General features: G+C 49.2%; 1 protein-coding gene across 1 annotated transcript in view; it reads right to left on the bottom strand.

Annotated features, from left to right (window-relative positions):
* Positions 1–4,390: 4,390 nt before the first annotated feature.
* SRP72 (signal recognition particle 72) overlaps positions 4,391–15,076 on the bottom strand; it is a 34,906-nt gene continuing 24,220 nt past the window's right edge. The window contains exons 14-19 of the mRNA XM_090036882.1: positions 13,738–13,841; positions 12,837–12,914; positions 9,031–9,168; positions 8,333–8,370; positions 6,608–6,767; positions 4,391–4,988 (exon numbers count right to left, since the gene is read on the bottom strand). Coding sequence (XP_089893008.1) covers positions 4,808–4,988; positions 6,608–6,767; positions 8,333–8,370; positions 9,031–9,168; positions 12,837–12,914; positions 13,738–13,841 — 699 coding nt within the window. The 3' untranslated portion in view covers positions 4,391–4,807. The remainder of the gene's footprint in view (positions 4,989–6,607; positions 6,768–8,332; positions 8,371–9,030; positions 9,169–12,836; positions 12,915–13,737; positions 13,842–15,076) is intronic.

The following is a 15,076-nucleotide window of genomic DNA, read 5'->3' as shown; positions in this document are numbered from 1 at the left end:
CGCGCCCCGCCCAGCCTCGGGGGGGGGGGGCAGAGAAACAGACCCAGCGCCACCCTCCCTACCGCAGCAGCAGCCCCGGTGCAGCCTCGCCCCCCGCGGCATGAGGCTCAGCCAAGCCGCGGGTGGAGTCAGGGCACAACAGGCCTGTGAGCCCTGCTGCTGGGGCTGGCGGATGCAGGCAAATGCCCCGAGCTCAGCACCCGCCGGGGAGCAGCCCAAGCACCAGGTAACCTGGGGGCCCCGTGTGCGCGCGCACCTCCGGCCGGGGGCGGGGGCCACTACAATGTTTTGCAAGGAACAGTACAATGTAACCATGCAGGTCTGTAATATTGTATTGCCATGGACCTTTGACACTGTATCCCGTGTAAAACGGGCAGGCTCAGCCACAAGGCCCTTCATCCACAAAAGCTCCAGCAACCTCTGCGGATACGGCGAGCTGAAGCATTTCCAGCCAGTCTTGGTATAGGTTGCCCTACGTGTCTTGTTACTGGAGGGCAGCGAATGGCACAGGACAGGGTCAGCAAAGCCCCAGCACATGCAGCTGCCTGCATTCGCGGCTAAGGGCAGCCCTTGGGATAGAACTGCACATAGAAAACTGCATCTCTGCTGAAAGGAAGCTGGTATTGCAAATACCTTCCTCTCCCTGTGGCTGCTATAAAACAAGATGTGGTTATCAGGTCAGATACCCAAACACTCCTTTCGCTGAAGTTTGGTATAATCCCCCCTACAATCTCTGATTGGGGGACCCACCACCCCCCACTGGGTGGAGCTGCTCTAGAGCTTTGAAAGGGGAGGCCCACTCAAGGCCTGGGCTTACATGTGCAGAAGCTGGCATGGAAGCCCCACCAGCTCTGCCTGCTGCCCCTTGACTCCATGAAACCAAGGAAAGCTGGACAGCCCTCCACAAGTCAGGCAGGGAGCACAGCCCTGAGGCACCAGTGCAGTTGTGTGCACCTCTCCAGCAGTCCAGGCAGGAGGACACTGCTGCAGTCCAGGGGAGGAGTGAGCTCAGGATGGTTCCAGAAGGCAGGAGGTGGCCATTGGCACCCAACCACACTTCTGGGAGGGGGCTGCGGAGGTGGCAATGGCCCTGGACACTTTTTACTTTCTTCACCAGGCTAGCAAACCCACCTAAGAGGGCCCCCAGGCATTAGAGTGCCCCTTCCTTCAGATCCAGCATAAGGGAGAGGGACGAGTGCTTCATCTGCTCTCTTAGCCCTCATCTCCCAAAACATTTTGGGAAGCTTTAATCAGTCCCCTCTTACCCCCACCCTCCACACTGAATGCAAAACAGCCAAGCCTGAGGTTGCCCATCAGGCACAGAGATCAAACCTCCCATTTTGGATGTTTCAGAATCAAGTTGGTTTGAAACGTTGTTCTGCAAACCAAGCCAAAGTTTTGACATTTTATCATGGTTTGGGACAGCCCTCTCCCAACCCATCAGGTTTTCCCCTGGGACGGAATTCTATTTCCTGATCCGCTTCAGTAAAGCTCCCATTCATCTACTGGCCAACCCAACCACCATCCATGCCATTCCCCAAACCTCCTCAGTGGCCAGGTCTTTATAGCTATATTGACTGGCACCAAATGTCTTCTTATCCAATCCCTCCCACAGGATAAGTCAAAGGGCTCGTTCAAGCCTAGGAGAAAGCACCCATAAGAACTTGGGGGAAGCAGTTGAGGGGAAGCCAAGACCAAGACAGAGACCTGCCCCCTGAGAATTATGGGTGCTGCCAGGTGCAAGGCGCTTTGAGAACCTGGCCCCACATGCTAAAAAAAAAAAATTCTAAAAGATTAGCCACTGATTTAAAGTTTGTAGCTCCAGGTTTGCTGAGAACAGGAATTTAAAAGGGACACAGGGAAAAATTAAAGCTTTTCACAATGGTGATCTCTACACAGCAGAAAATAACTGAAACAAAGGTTTCTGAAACATCAGATTTACATATCCTGGTGTTTGCAGATCACTTTGCCACATTCATGTTCACTATGACACCACCACAGACTAGCCAATTTTATTTCAATAGGTTTCAGGTTTCCATGCACTATGTGAAAAGACATGGACTCTGCTGGGCAGTATGTTTCTATAAAAAACATACACATTTAAAAAAAGTCATGGAAAGCTATTTCTAGATCTGCATCTACTTGCAAGGCTTCTTTTTATAAGCTAACAGTTGGACCACATTGTCCCAATTCCCCTTACTGTTTCTGTACCCAAGTGAAATACTTTCGTGTTCCAGTGCAGCACACACCCCCAGTTTCCTTAAAAACCAAAGAGAATTGCCAGTCTAAGCAATAGCAAAAATAGGGGAAAAGGTTGCCAGTAGAGTACTGCAAAAATGGAAATATTTGCATTGTACAATTGTCTGCCCCCACTCAGATATCTATATCCTGCAGCTGACTACAGAAACAAGCCATTCATTTTTAACTTTAACTTCACTCTAGTTTTAGCTTAACAGGAATATACACATGGCTGGCATAAGAGGGAAAGTGGCAAACAATGCTGCATGCTTCCTGTTGGGCTTCCTACACTGCTGTATTCATAAGCTGCTCCCAGCAACACCAACCATAGTGTCTTATTAATTCCCCAACTTCACATATGACATGTCTGTGCCTCTAACATTACTAATTCAGTTTAAGAGGAGCAACTGCCTCTGCTGTATAACTAGTCCTGCCAGACATTTAAATCAGCCAGAGGACCTACTGTCAAACAGCTGATCCAAATTTGACACAGGCAGGTCATACCCCTATAGTCCAATTAAACAGAGCCCATGGCTGTTCTGCCCCCTTAAGATCAATCTTTACTTACCGAGACACCCAACCTCTGCTCTATGCCACTGGCACTGTTGATGTTGTTAAGAAACCAGTTCTCAAGAACAACCTAGAAATATCTACACATGCTGAAAGGCTGGATTTACAGTTGCAGGGGCCAACCTCAGGACTGCTAAGTTCTGATTTGTTCATTGCCCTCCTTGGATACATACTTAGGATCCAAGAAGGGATTTCTGACATGTCATTCAGATTCCCTTAGGATGGAAGGAGGATCCTGTGTTCTCTGCTCAGTTATGAGTATCTGTGGCCCACGCCATTGCACTCTAGAGTGGCAAAAAGAAGTAAGGCGCCAACAGACTTGTCCCCCTCCACAGCACGATTCGAACAGTATCCCCATCTGGGAGCTAGGGCACCTCTCCCTATACACACATCTCTCTTTTCCTACCTTCACCATTGTTCCCCACTAGCTATTGCCAAGCAACTGTTGACCTTGCCCTTCCTGTTGTTACTAGACACATGTACAACAAAACTGCAACTCAGGGGTTCTGAGGCACTTTTAGGCACTGCTTCCATACAATATGCTATGTATGTAGGAAGCAGACTCGGCTGGCCTTCTCCTGCATTTGTTTCAGTGAAGGAAAACAGTAACTGGTACTGGCAGAGTGGAGGAAGGGAAACTGCAGTGCTGAAAGGCATGCCAAAGTAGTTCAGCATGGCAAGCGACCTACTCACAGACTCCCTAACCAGCTTTCTATGCTCATTTCTTCCCAACTAGCCACGTGTGACTTGCACTTCAATGGATATTAATATTCCTATGCACTATATCTAAAAGGTACAGGAAGGAAATCCCAGAGCTCCGCTTTCCTGCAAATGGACTCCTGGCTAGCACAAGGGTATGTAGCAGCATACAAAAATGAGTTCTCTCCAGGTGAGATGGCATATGCATGGGCACCATACACACTGTCTTGCTGCACCCATCTTTTCTGGAGGAAGATTCCTTAAACCCCAAACACTGCCTGCTTGCTGGTGATATCACATTATCCATTTTATCGTTTAAAAGCCCTGAACACAAAAGGATTAAAATCCTGGACATCCCAGGACAGATCTTCCCAGAGAGAAAACATGCTGCATTTCTGAATCATTGCCTTGCCCAGCTGCAGAGAATTTGTGCCACTTCTGGAGGCTAGGAATGTATCAGGTACAAAGTGTGCATGCACACAGCACCCTAGCAGGCCAGCAATATCTACCAGGAAAGGAGCATCCTCATGTGCTACCTTCAGTTAGTAAATAGAAGCACACATAAAGCTTAAGTGTCTAGATGCACTCAGATCTTGTCTTAGAAGCTCCATATTAACTTTGCCGCATATTTACAGTGGTAAGAACATGGCTCCCCACAACTGAAAAAAACAAGACAAGAAAAAAAAAAACAAAGCAAGAGAGGTAGCTGTCTCTTCCACTGAACCTGGCCACTTCTGGGTGGTGGCTCAAAACCTCACACACACACCATCTCTATCCTCTTGACACAAAGAGTCTCTGTCTTCCTGACACCTAGATTATGGCTTTTTCTAGTAAACACAGGGAGAGTCAAGGATCTAAGGCAGAGGCCAACACCACCATGTGCTTGTTGTGACCGGTTGCTTCTGTTTATTCTCCAACACAAATGGGTTCAGGGAAAATGTGCATCATTTGCACAACTGCTGAAAAACAGCTGTGAGCACAGGGTGGGGATGTCAGGACTGACTCTGTGAGCAAAGGAACCATGATGCTTCCACACCTCTTTTCACTCGCATGGAGAAAGTGACAAGTGAGAACAGATGATGGGCTAACAAGGGAGTTAGGTGAGGCAAGAGAGAATGGAAAGCTTCCTGTACTCCTGTGAGACTGACACAAGGCACAGGCAGCCATGGCATCAGGAACAGCGTGATTCACGCCAAAAGCCGGTGCTGCTCCTTGCTCTTTGACCTTTATTCTGCTCTGGATGGATGCCTTACACAGGTGGAGGGAGCATTACACAGCCTGCAACCAGCAGTCACTCTCATCACCACCCTCCCTTGCCTCCTTTCTTCTTTTTCTGCTGCTGCTTCTTCTTGGTTGCAGCGGCACCAGCCGGCTTCTGGTGCCTGGGCGGGATCACATTACTGGTGGCTCCAGAGGATGGGGCAACAGCACTGCCAGGCCGTGGGGAGGTAGGTGGGCTAGTCGCAGTCTTGCTGGCATCCCTGAAGAGGGGAAAAAAAGCAACAGTGTGGGTTGAAAGTGCCTCCCTGAGCCTGGCAGCTTCCAAGAAGAGCTGAATGGGATATGGTTTACTGTCTCACAAAACTACACTGAGTTTGTGAACAACATCTCACAACAGACAGGGTTTTTGGTTTTCCCTGAGACACACCCACCACAGATAGCCAGCAGCCTGGCAGTTGGGGGAATTAACTGGGATAGAAGAGACTGTGGGGCTTGCCCAGAACCCTCAGGCTACGGCCTGAGCTAGGATGGGTGTGTCAGCCTCTTCTGGCAGAGATGTTCCAGTCTGCATAGAATAAACACCTGCTGGGCCAGCAAGAGTCTTGTCAATTAGTACCTGCGGTCAGCTCACGTCTGGAAAAATAGGAGACTCAGGTCCAAGTCCCCTGCTTCAAAGAACACGTAGGCAGAACTGACCAATGCTGAGAAGAGAGGCTGGTAGAGTAACCCCCACCCCAACCTCCATATAAACCTGGGCTGGGCACAAGATGCCCAGGCTAAAACCCCTGGCCTGAATCAAGGGGAGCAGTGACTTGGACCTATATCTCCCAGATCCCTGAGCTATTCTGGGACAGGGAGCTTATGAGAAACTCCATCATTCCATCTCAGAGAAGCCTTTCCTCAAAAAAGTGTCATTGAAAGGAATAAGCAACATGTCTGTAGAAATCATGTGGGGGATTTGGTTTAACATAAAATTAAAATCAGGATTTTTAAACAAATACAATGGATGAAGAAGAATTCTCAACCAGGTTTCCTTGTAGAAGTTGAGCCCAAAAGAATTTAAAGCATTAAAAGCAACACATCCCATCTAGCTTCTGGGTAAATTTCTAAAACTTCACACTAGAGCTAACCTAGGAGAGAGCTGTATAAATGTGACAGCTGCATCAGTCATGCTGACATGTGGTTTAGCTTCTATTGTCTGTGGCATGGAGCAGATGCACAAGAATTACACTGAACCATAAGTCTCCCTACTCCCCTTAAATCAGTCTAATCGATTTGCTTGCCTACATCCATAATAGTTCCAATCCTTTCCATTTAATTAACAGCATCTTAATTGTATATTACAGATTTTACACTAGGTACAGGTTATACAAACAAGAATTACGACAAAGCAGAAAGAATTCACTCCTTCCCATGGGCCTCAAAGGAGAGTATAATGGGGATACCACAGCTACTCTGCTCTTAGCCCAATTCCAAGACAAGGTATATCCCCTTTGATTCCCCTCCCACCACACTGTAGTTTCTGTGGGATGAGCAGCTTTGCCTCACACTGCTGCAGCCAAAACCAGCGTTTTGTTCAAGGCCTTTCAACAGTAAAAGAATGCCCAAATGCACACATTGTCCTTTAGGATGTAATCCCCCAAGGAAGACTCCTCTTGGTATCTGCCAAAGCAAGCATGCTGCAAGTGCTTAGAGATACAGCCCCTACCCAACAGAGCTGACCACCTAAAGGAAGAGACTCTACACTGGGGAGAGTGAGAAAAGGCTGACTAATCTGCTAAGCAGGTTTTTGGCAACGCTGGGGCCATCCTTTGTGCACTCCCTGCTGTCTGAGGTGCTGAAGAGTCTCCAAGAGCCTTTCCACATGGCTGCTACTCACAGTTCAGAAGCAGAAGCTGTAGTTGCTCCCTGTGTCCCCTTTCCAATCTGATCCTTCTTTTTACCCTTCTTCCTTCCACGGTAGTAAGAACGTTCTCGCATTGGAAGCCACCGCTCAGGGTCCGGAGTCACTTTGGGGTCATAGTTCTTGGGCAGTTTTCCTGTGCAATGTTCAGTATGGTAAGAAACTTAAGCAACATGATGATGGGTGGGGGGAAGAGAGACCCAACACCCTTCTAAACAGATTGGAAGCTGTAAGGACTAAGGCATTAAGTCAAGGTTTGCTCATTTTACATCCCCAGTCCATGTGGTAGGCAGGCCCACAGCTCCATTCTTACTAGCAGGGGGCAGCACTGTGTTGCCCAGACCATGGCAGAGTCACAAAAGTCTTTGGCTCTTTAACTAATTCCGTAGCTGATGGCAGGGGCTACATTTACATTTCACAGTGAGACCTGTGAAAGCCAGGAATCAACAGACAAATCCTGAAAGGACCAAAACACCCTAGAAGTGACAGAGGGGCAAGGGACATGCTGTTGTCAAGGTAACCAAAGAGGGAGAGGAGTGTGAATCGCCCATAAAAGCCCAGGCAAAGAAGAAACCTGTGGGCCTGCCCTCCCCAGCTAAGTCGACCTGCAGATGCCCCAGAAGAACTTCTGAATGCTTGGCTGCCGTCTGTCCTTAGGAGTCCCCAGGGGTTCAGTGGCAGAATCCTTGTCTACCACACAGGAGACCTGGGTCTGATTCCCAGACACTTATACAACTACAGCCATAGAGGCACTAAACATCTGGACTCAGTCTGGTCTTTGGATTCTGTCTCAGTGGCCTAAAGGGAGGATGAGAAGTTTGGGCAGCCTCCACTCCGCCCAAAATTCCTGTCCAGACATATGCATCAAAGGTCTGCATAAACCATGATTCAGAAGGATCGCCAGTTGTCACCAGACTGTCCTTGGGACTATGCAAGACATAGGCAAAGTTTCTGTTGGGTCTTGACTTAAGCTAAGTTGTATGTTGTTGCTTTATCTTATTTTGTTATGGTCTTAGCTTTTGCAAAGTTCTTCAGCTGTTTCTGTCTTATGCTTGAAATTTCAAATTGCTGTACTCAATCAACACTCTTCAGTGAACAGACTATTCTTGTCCAAGCCATTTTTATGACTTCAGTGCCACCACCTGAATTCTAACATTAAAGTCCAGTAACAACTGGGGTTGCCTGGCCTGCTGCTTTCAGCCAAACTGAACACAGAGGCTTGACTATCACAAGGAATTCAGACCCAACTCCACATGATGCCAACTGCCTTCAACTCTTCCTAACAACCAGGGGAAATGGGTAGGGAAGGGTCAGGACTAGCCCTGGTCTGTCATATTGAACAACTGAGGTAAAGTTGTAGGACAGGAAGGTGACAGACTGCAGTGACCAAATGCAAGTAAGGAACTGGATGCTGGTTTCTTGAAAAGGATGTCTAAGCCCTGAGAGCTGCAACATTCAGCAAGGAACAGGGTGCACAGCTCCTGCTGGAAATCAGAAGGGTCTGAGCACTTACTCCTTCATGTGTTTGATAGTCCCAGGTTGTTTTGAAGGGAAATAGGGGCTGGGGGAAGGGAATCTCTCACTCGTTCTGAATGAGGGTCTAGAAGCTGTCCACAGGGCTGACAGAAGCAGCACCAGCAAGGGAAGGGCTAGTGAAGTCTCCAAACTCATTGTCCAGCAATGCAGCAAACAAGCACTCACCCTTCTTTTTCTTCTTCTTTTTCTTCACATCTCCTTGCCTAGAAAGAAAGGAGAAATAACAGCAGCGTCACAAAGGGGTGGCCTGGAATGTGTTAGGAAAGACAGCTTGAAATGGGGATGGGAATACCTCTAGGGACAAAGCAAAAGGACACCAGCAGGTCAGAGAAAAATTGCCCTCATTTCCCAGGACAGTGTCTCCAGCTAGTTCCTCTGCAGAACAGAAAGACCCTCTCCTGGACCCCAGGCTCCTGTAGCCCCAACTCCACTTCCCCCACCTCCTCAGCTGTCAACACTCTGCTTTTCAGCCCAGTCATCAAGTGCTCTGCAGAGCTGCCAACAAGAACCTTAATGTGAGGGAACATCTTCCAAATGCTATAGCCTGGATTGTCATCCTTGTCAAGTGCTGCTCACTACTCCAACGCCACACTGCCCTGGCTGCTAACCACGTTTCTCGTAGGAATGTCTCTTCAAAGGGTCCATCTGCATCACTGGAGTACCCTACTGCTCCTTCCTGGATCTCCAGGAAGTTGTCAGCCTACTCCCACAGACAGCCTGCTTCTTCAGCAGCAAGATCGGCTGCAGGAGTCAGCCAGCAGCTCTGTTTAGGCACATTTCTTAGCTAGTGACTGGTTCAATGCAATGCACCCAATAAACACATTCCCCCACCATGTCCCCATCCTGACAGCAAGAAGTTTTACCCTTGCTCCTTCTGTTGGTTCTCGCCTGTAACCTTTCCACCTTTCTTCCGAATGTACGTTGCCCCAGGAGAATTTTCAAGCGCCTCCACATCTACTTTCAAAGACATTGTGTCCGATGAGGGCAAGTGCTTGCTAAAGCTGTTGAGAGGCAGAGTTCAGGAGCACAAATGCAGACAGAAGAAAGCATCAAGTACATCCCAGCAGGTGGGAACTGCTAGTTTCATGTTTACAGAGAGCACAACAGTGGAGACAACCTCAGACATGGACTTTGGAGACCTGGGTTTTACTCTTGGTTCTGAATGGGCCTGCTGGGTGATCTTGGGCAAATCACTTCACTATCCTGTGCCTCAATTTTCCCACTTTTAAATGGGAGTGATAACAGCCTCCTTTGAAAAATACTTTGGAATATATTGATCAAAAATTCCCTACATATGAAACCTTAGCTAGAAGAACTGCCTTCAGGGAAGTTAAGCCCAAAGAACAGAGTAGGAAAGTAGGCAAGACAGGTGACAAAGGCAAGGAGTGCTAAGGTAAGGAACGGGGGTCCAGACAGTCTCCCTAAACCAGGGCTGGCACACACAGTCTTGCAAGGCCTTAAATATCAATACTTGCAGTATGGGGAATAAACAGGAGGAACTCACCCTCAGAATAGCTAGTTCAAACCCAGATGTTATAGGGCTAACAGAAACGTGGTGGGATTCATCCCATGTCTGGGCAGTTAGCATTAGGGGCTATAGGCTTTACAGGCGGCACAGAGAAGGAAGGAAATGTGGGGGTGTGGCGCTCTGTGTCAAGGAGCACTACACATCCTCTGCCAGCAGAATGGGGTCAGAGAAAGGGCAGGCTGAAGTGCTCTGGGTCAAGATTCAAGGGGGCCATGGGGAGAGCGATTTGATGGTGAGGGTCTACTACAGAACCCCCAACCAAGGGGAGGAGCTGGACTGGGAATTTTTGGGCCAGCTTGCAGAGGCACTTAAGGCAAGGGATGTAGTTGTCATGCGTGATTTTAATTACCCGGACATCTGCTGGGAGGAACAGTCAGCCAGGACGGACCGTTCCAGGAGGTTCCTGGCTGAGATACAGGACCTCCACTTAATTCAGGAGGTGCACGGTCCCACCAGAGGAAACGCCCTGTTGGACCTGGTCCTGGCCACAGGTGATGACCTGGTAAGGGGCCTCCAGGTTCTTGACCACCTGGGCGATAGCGATCATCGCTTGCTGGAATTCACCATCCAGCGCAGGGTGTCAAGGGCCTGCAGCAAGACAGTAGCCCTAGACTTCAGGAGGGCCAACTTCAGCAAGTTGAGGAGACTAGTGGGTGAGGCGCTGGGGTCCTTGAGGGCAGGGGAACTCAGTGTCCAGGATGAGTGGTCGTTCCTTAGGGAAACGATACTCAGGGCCCAAGGAGAGTCCATCCCAACAAGAAGCACGGGGGGCAAGAGTGCCTGAAAGCCCCCCTGGCTCACCAAGGGCATCCAGCAATGCCTGCTTACCAAAAAGCCAGCATACACCCAGTGGAAGGGGGGTGCTATCTCCAAAGAGGAGCATACCTCCTCTGCTCGGGCCTGTAGGGGGGCTGTCAGGAAAGCTAAGGCAGACATAGAGCTAGGACTAGCATCCAAGATTAAGGATAATAAAAAGTCCTTTTTCAAATATATAGGGAGGATGAAGAAAGCACCAGGAAATGTGGGGCCCCTGCAAAGTACGCTGGGCAATCTGGTGGTTGCGCCAGAGGAGAAAGCAGACCTCTTTAACCAATTCTTCACCTCCATTTTCTTGTGCAGGGACTGGGACTTCCCCGCTGTGATGCCAGACGGACTCAAGGGGAACGCCTCCAGACCTCAGGTTGGGGAGGACCGGGTTAGAGAGCTTCTGGAGGGGCTGGACGTGTTCAACTCAGCGGGTCCAGATGCTCTCCACCCCAGGGTGGAGAGGGAGCTAGCTGAGGTTATTGCAGGGCCCTTGGCACGGCTTTACGAGCACTCGTGGTGCTCGGGCCAGGTGCCAGATGACTGGAAGATAGCTAACGTGGTCCCCATTTTCAAAAAAGGGAAGAGAAAGGACCCAGGCAACTATAGGCCCATCAGTCTTACCTCAATCCTAGGGAAACTCTTTGAGAAGATCCTCAAGGAGCACATCTGTGATGGGCCGGCTTCAGGGATGATGCTCAAGAGCAACCGGCACGGTTTCATTAGGGGCAGGTCATGTCAGACCAACCTGACTGCCTTCTATGATCAGGTCACAAAGGCAATGGATGCAAGTGTCACCGTGGACGTAGTCTTTCTAGACTTCAGCAAGGCCTTTGGCACCGTCTCCCACCCCATCCTCATTAAAAAACTAGGCGACTGTGGCATTCATGCCTACACAGTCAGATGGATTGCAGATTGGCTCAAGGGTCGTACTCAGAGGGTGGTGGTGGACGGGTCATATTCCACCTGGGGGGAAGTGGGCAGCGGAGTCCCCAGGGCTCAGTCCTTGGGCCTGCGCTGTTCAATTTCTTTATCAGCAATTTGGACGACAGGGTGAAAAGCAACCTGTTTAAATTCACTGATGATACCAAAATTTGGGGTGAGGTGAGCACGCTAGTAGGGAGGGAAAGATTGCAGCTAGATCTGGATAGGTTACAGGAGTGGGCTAACATAAACAGGATGCGTTTCAATACTGACAAGTGCAGGGTGCTGCACTTAGGTAGTAGAAACCAGCAGCACACTTACAGAATGGGAAACTCCCTTCTCGAGAGCACGGAGGCAGAAAGGGATCTTGGAGTCGTTACTGACTCCAAGATGAACATGGGCTGATAATGCAAGGTCACAGTTGGCAGGACTAACCGGACCTTGTCATGCATCCACAGGTGCATCTCAAGTAGAGCCAGGGAGGTGATCCTACTCCTCTATGTGATGCTGGTCAGGCCACAGCTGGACTACTGCATCCAGTTCTGTGCACCCCATTTCAGGAGGGATGTGGACAACATTGAAAGGGTCCAGAGGAGGGCCACCCGCATGATCCGGGGACTACAGGGCAGACCCTACAATGAAAGACTGCAGGACCTAAACCTGTTCAGCTTTCACAAGAGAAGGCTGAGGGGGGACCTGGTGACTGTCTATAAACTCACTAGGGGGGACCAGAAGGGTTTAGGGGAGACACTGTTTCCCCTAGCGCCCCCTGGCATGACAAGGAATAATGGACACAAATTATTGGAGAGTAGGTTTAGATTACACATCCGCAAGAACTACTTCACAGTTAGGGCGGCTAGGAGCTGGAACCGACTTCCAAGGGAAGTGGTGCTGGTTCCTATCCTGGGGATCTTTAAGAAGAGGCTTGATGCCTACCTGGCTGGATTCATTTGAGTCAGTTTTTCTCCCACCCAGGAAAGGGGTCAGACTTGAAGATCTACAAGGTCCCTTCTGACCCTACTTCTATGATTCTATGAGTACACCACATTGTTACAGATAACAAGGATATTACAGGGAAAGCAATTGGACTGCTGACTTTTTTTTTTTGGTCATTCTAGACCAACACTGTTGCTCTCAGAATGGCAGTTTCAAAAGACCCAACTCCCATGAGAAATAAACTGCAGCTAGGTGCCCAAGTCAATCAGATGCTTTCAGGAAGCTCCACCCTTAGTATGGAGCTGCAAATAAACCTCCTCACTTCTCCAGGGGCAGCAGGTATCAAATGGTCCCACCAGAGGGTTCATGAAGCAGATCCAAAGTTCCTAGCACCATTGAAAAATTCTTCAGGAATCTAAAGAGAAAAAGCAAACACCCCCCTCCCGCTGCAGACCTTGCCACTGTCACAGAGGATACACTTTTGCCTTCTCAGGATCAACAAGGGAGTAGGCAGAGATGAGCTGGGCCAAGGTGTGAACATCTTTTGGATTCTGCCTAGAAGGAAAAAGAAAGGACCATTCTGAAGTTTACAGAACATCTGGAACATTCTCCTTGCTATGGCCACGGGTCTGGCTGTGCACAAACTACACTCTACCAACGCTGTCATTGTCACAATATCAGACAGAGTGGCAGGAGGAAGAGGCCTCTAGTGTGATGTCCAGGGATTCCACTTCCATGTCAGCACTTCAGCCAGCCTCTCACCAAGGAGTGAGCCTTCAAAAAGGACCTGACATATGGGACCTGTTTAATTATCCCTACTGTACAGCATTCTCTCATGAATTTTTTTAAATTGGTACCGTTTTTTAAAAAAAGAAAAATAGTTCTTAGGAAAGCCTTCTGACACCATATAAAGAAAATAAAATGACCCTGCTCCCCAGGGTGAACTAGAAAACCAGCTGTAAACTAGTTACCCAAATGCTCTCCCTTCACATATGGAAAGGGATCAGTCCAAAGCAGCAGTGGACCAATCAGAAGTTTCAATGTGGCAAAGACTTCATTGGGAGCAGCTGTTTGCCTCCACACTGGCTATGGTATTCCTTAAGAATGACAATTCCTTCTGGGAAAGATACAGATGAGTCCTACTGGGTGTTACCAGATGCTCCCACAGACTGCAGTGCTAACCCTATGGCTGTAGTTAGTTACTCTGGCTCCATCATGTTGCCAAGAACAGAGGCAGAGAGCATGGCATAGAATAGAAGTCCCTTTGCAAGCGTCTAACCACCAGAAGCCCTAGGCCATCCTCACAGACATCACCTGCACAGCTTGGATCTAGAAACAGAGCAAGACACCCCTTCCTCCAGCCATACTACAGACTCACTTCCACAGCTCCTCCAGGTCACTGATGGCTTCCTTCTTTCTCCCATGTTTCAGCTTGAAGTTTGCTGCTTCCCGTATGAGCGACAGGTGAACTGGAGACTTTGGCTGAAAGCAGTAATAGTTTTTTAATTAGGAGATGCTCACCGGCACTGAGCAAAGCTGATGATCCTGCTGCTTTGTCTCTTCAGTGCACTAGAGACCAGCTCAGACCACAGGACCAATTGATGTCTACTGCCCAGTGACATGGAAGATACCAGAACTAGCACAATCATGGCTTTAAGCCAGTAGCACTCAACCTTTCTGGCTGACAAGCCGGATTGGCAATGCCCAAGCCAGATCAGCTTGTGGTCCCAATCTAGCAGAGCGTAGTCACAGCAGGGCCCCATCTGGCTGCATGGAAGACAAGAGACATCCCCATGGGGAATGGGGGTGGGTTATGGCCCAGACTCAACCTGACTCCACTAGCACAGACCCATCCACACAGCCCCAATCTGCTGTGCAGGACTTGGGATTCTACAGTGAGGGAAAGGGGATGATGTATTTTTTGTCAAATTTCCTGATCTGCGGGCCTTATACCTATGGCTTGGCAGACTGCATGTGGCCCACGTGCTGGAGGTTCAAGCCACTACCCACTGCACAGGGAAATTGTGGCGGGGGGGATCTTCCCAACTCTGCCTTCTCCTTGCTACTTAGCACTGGGGACACGCATTGTCCTGGTCCCTGCACATCTAGAGTACAAGGGGCATAACAGTGTTCCTGGCTCTGACCCAAGCTCTGTACACCCTCAGCCCTTCACTCCCTTGCATAAGAGCTGCCGTGATGTGCGAACCAGCCTTCTGCTTGGAGACCCCACCTACAAAGGAGCAGGTCCCCACACCTCTACCTTGTTAATACAGCAGCCTATGTCCTTACTGACAGCTGCGCATCAAAACCAGAGGTGGGGATAGCAGGCTTCAGCAGGATTCAATAATCCCAGCAAGGTAACATTGATTTACCGCTCTGTCACCTCTGCATGTCAGCCATTTCCTCAGCGCCTGACAACTTGGCCTTTGGGCCAAATTTGCAGACAGGTGCGTTTGGAAAAGCTCAGGGTCCTTGCAGGAGGAAAAACAAGAAAGAGGGATGCAGTCAACAGCTGGTGCTGCAGCAGAACAGTTTCAATGGGACTCAAGTTCTCTAATTACTCCTGACAATTAACTACCTGCCAAAATAAGTGCTACATCCTGTTCCTCCAAGACACATACTGGTCAGACACTGGATGAGATTACTACTGTCAGCCCAGAGGAATGAACCTGATCATTCCTATGACTCATTTAAAAGCAAAACAAGCAGGCTGATGA

This window comes from Crocodylus siamensis, chromosome 2 (assembly GCF_052110815.1).
Source record: "Crocodylus siamensis isolate JL-2025a chromosome 2, ASM5211081v1, whole genome shotgun sequence".
NCBI classification, from domain to species: Eukaryota; Metazoa; Chordata; order Crocodylia; family Crocodylidae; genus Crocodylus; species Crocodylus siamensis.
Note: the sequence above shows the minus strand (reverse complement) of the source record. Positions and strands in the feature narration are given on the sequence as shown.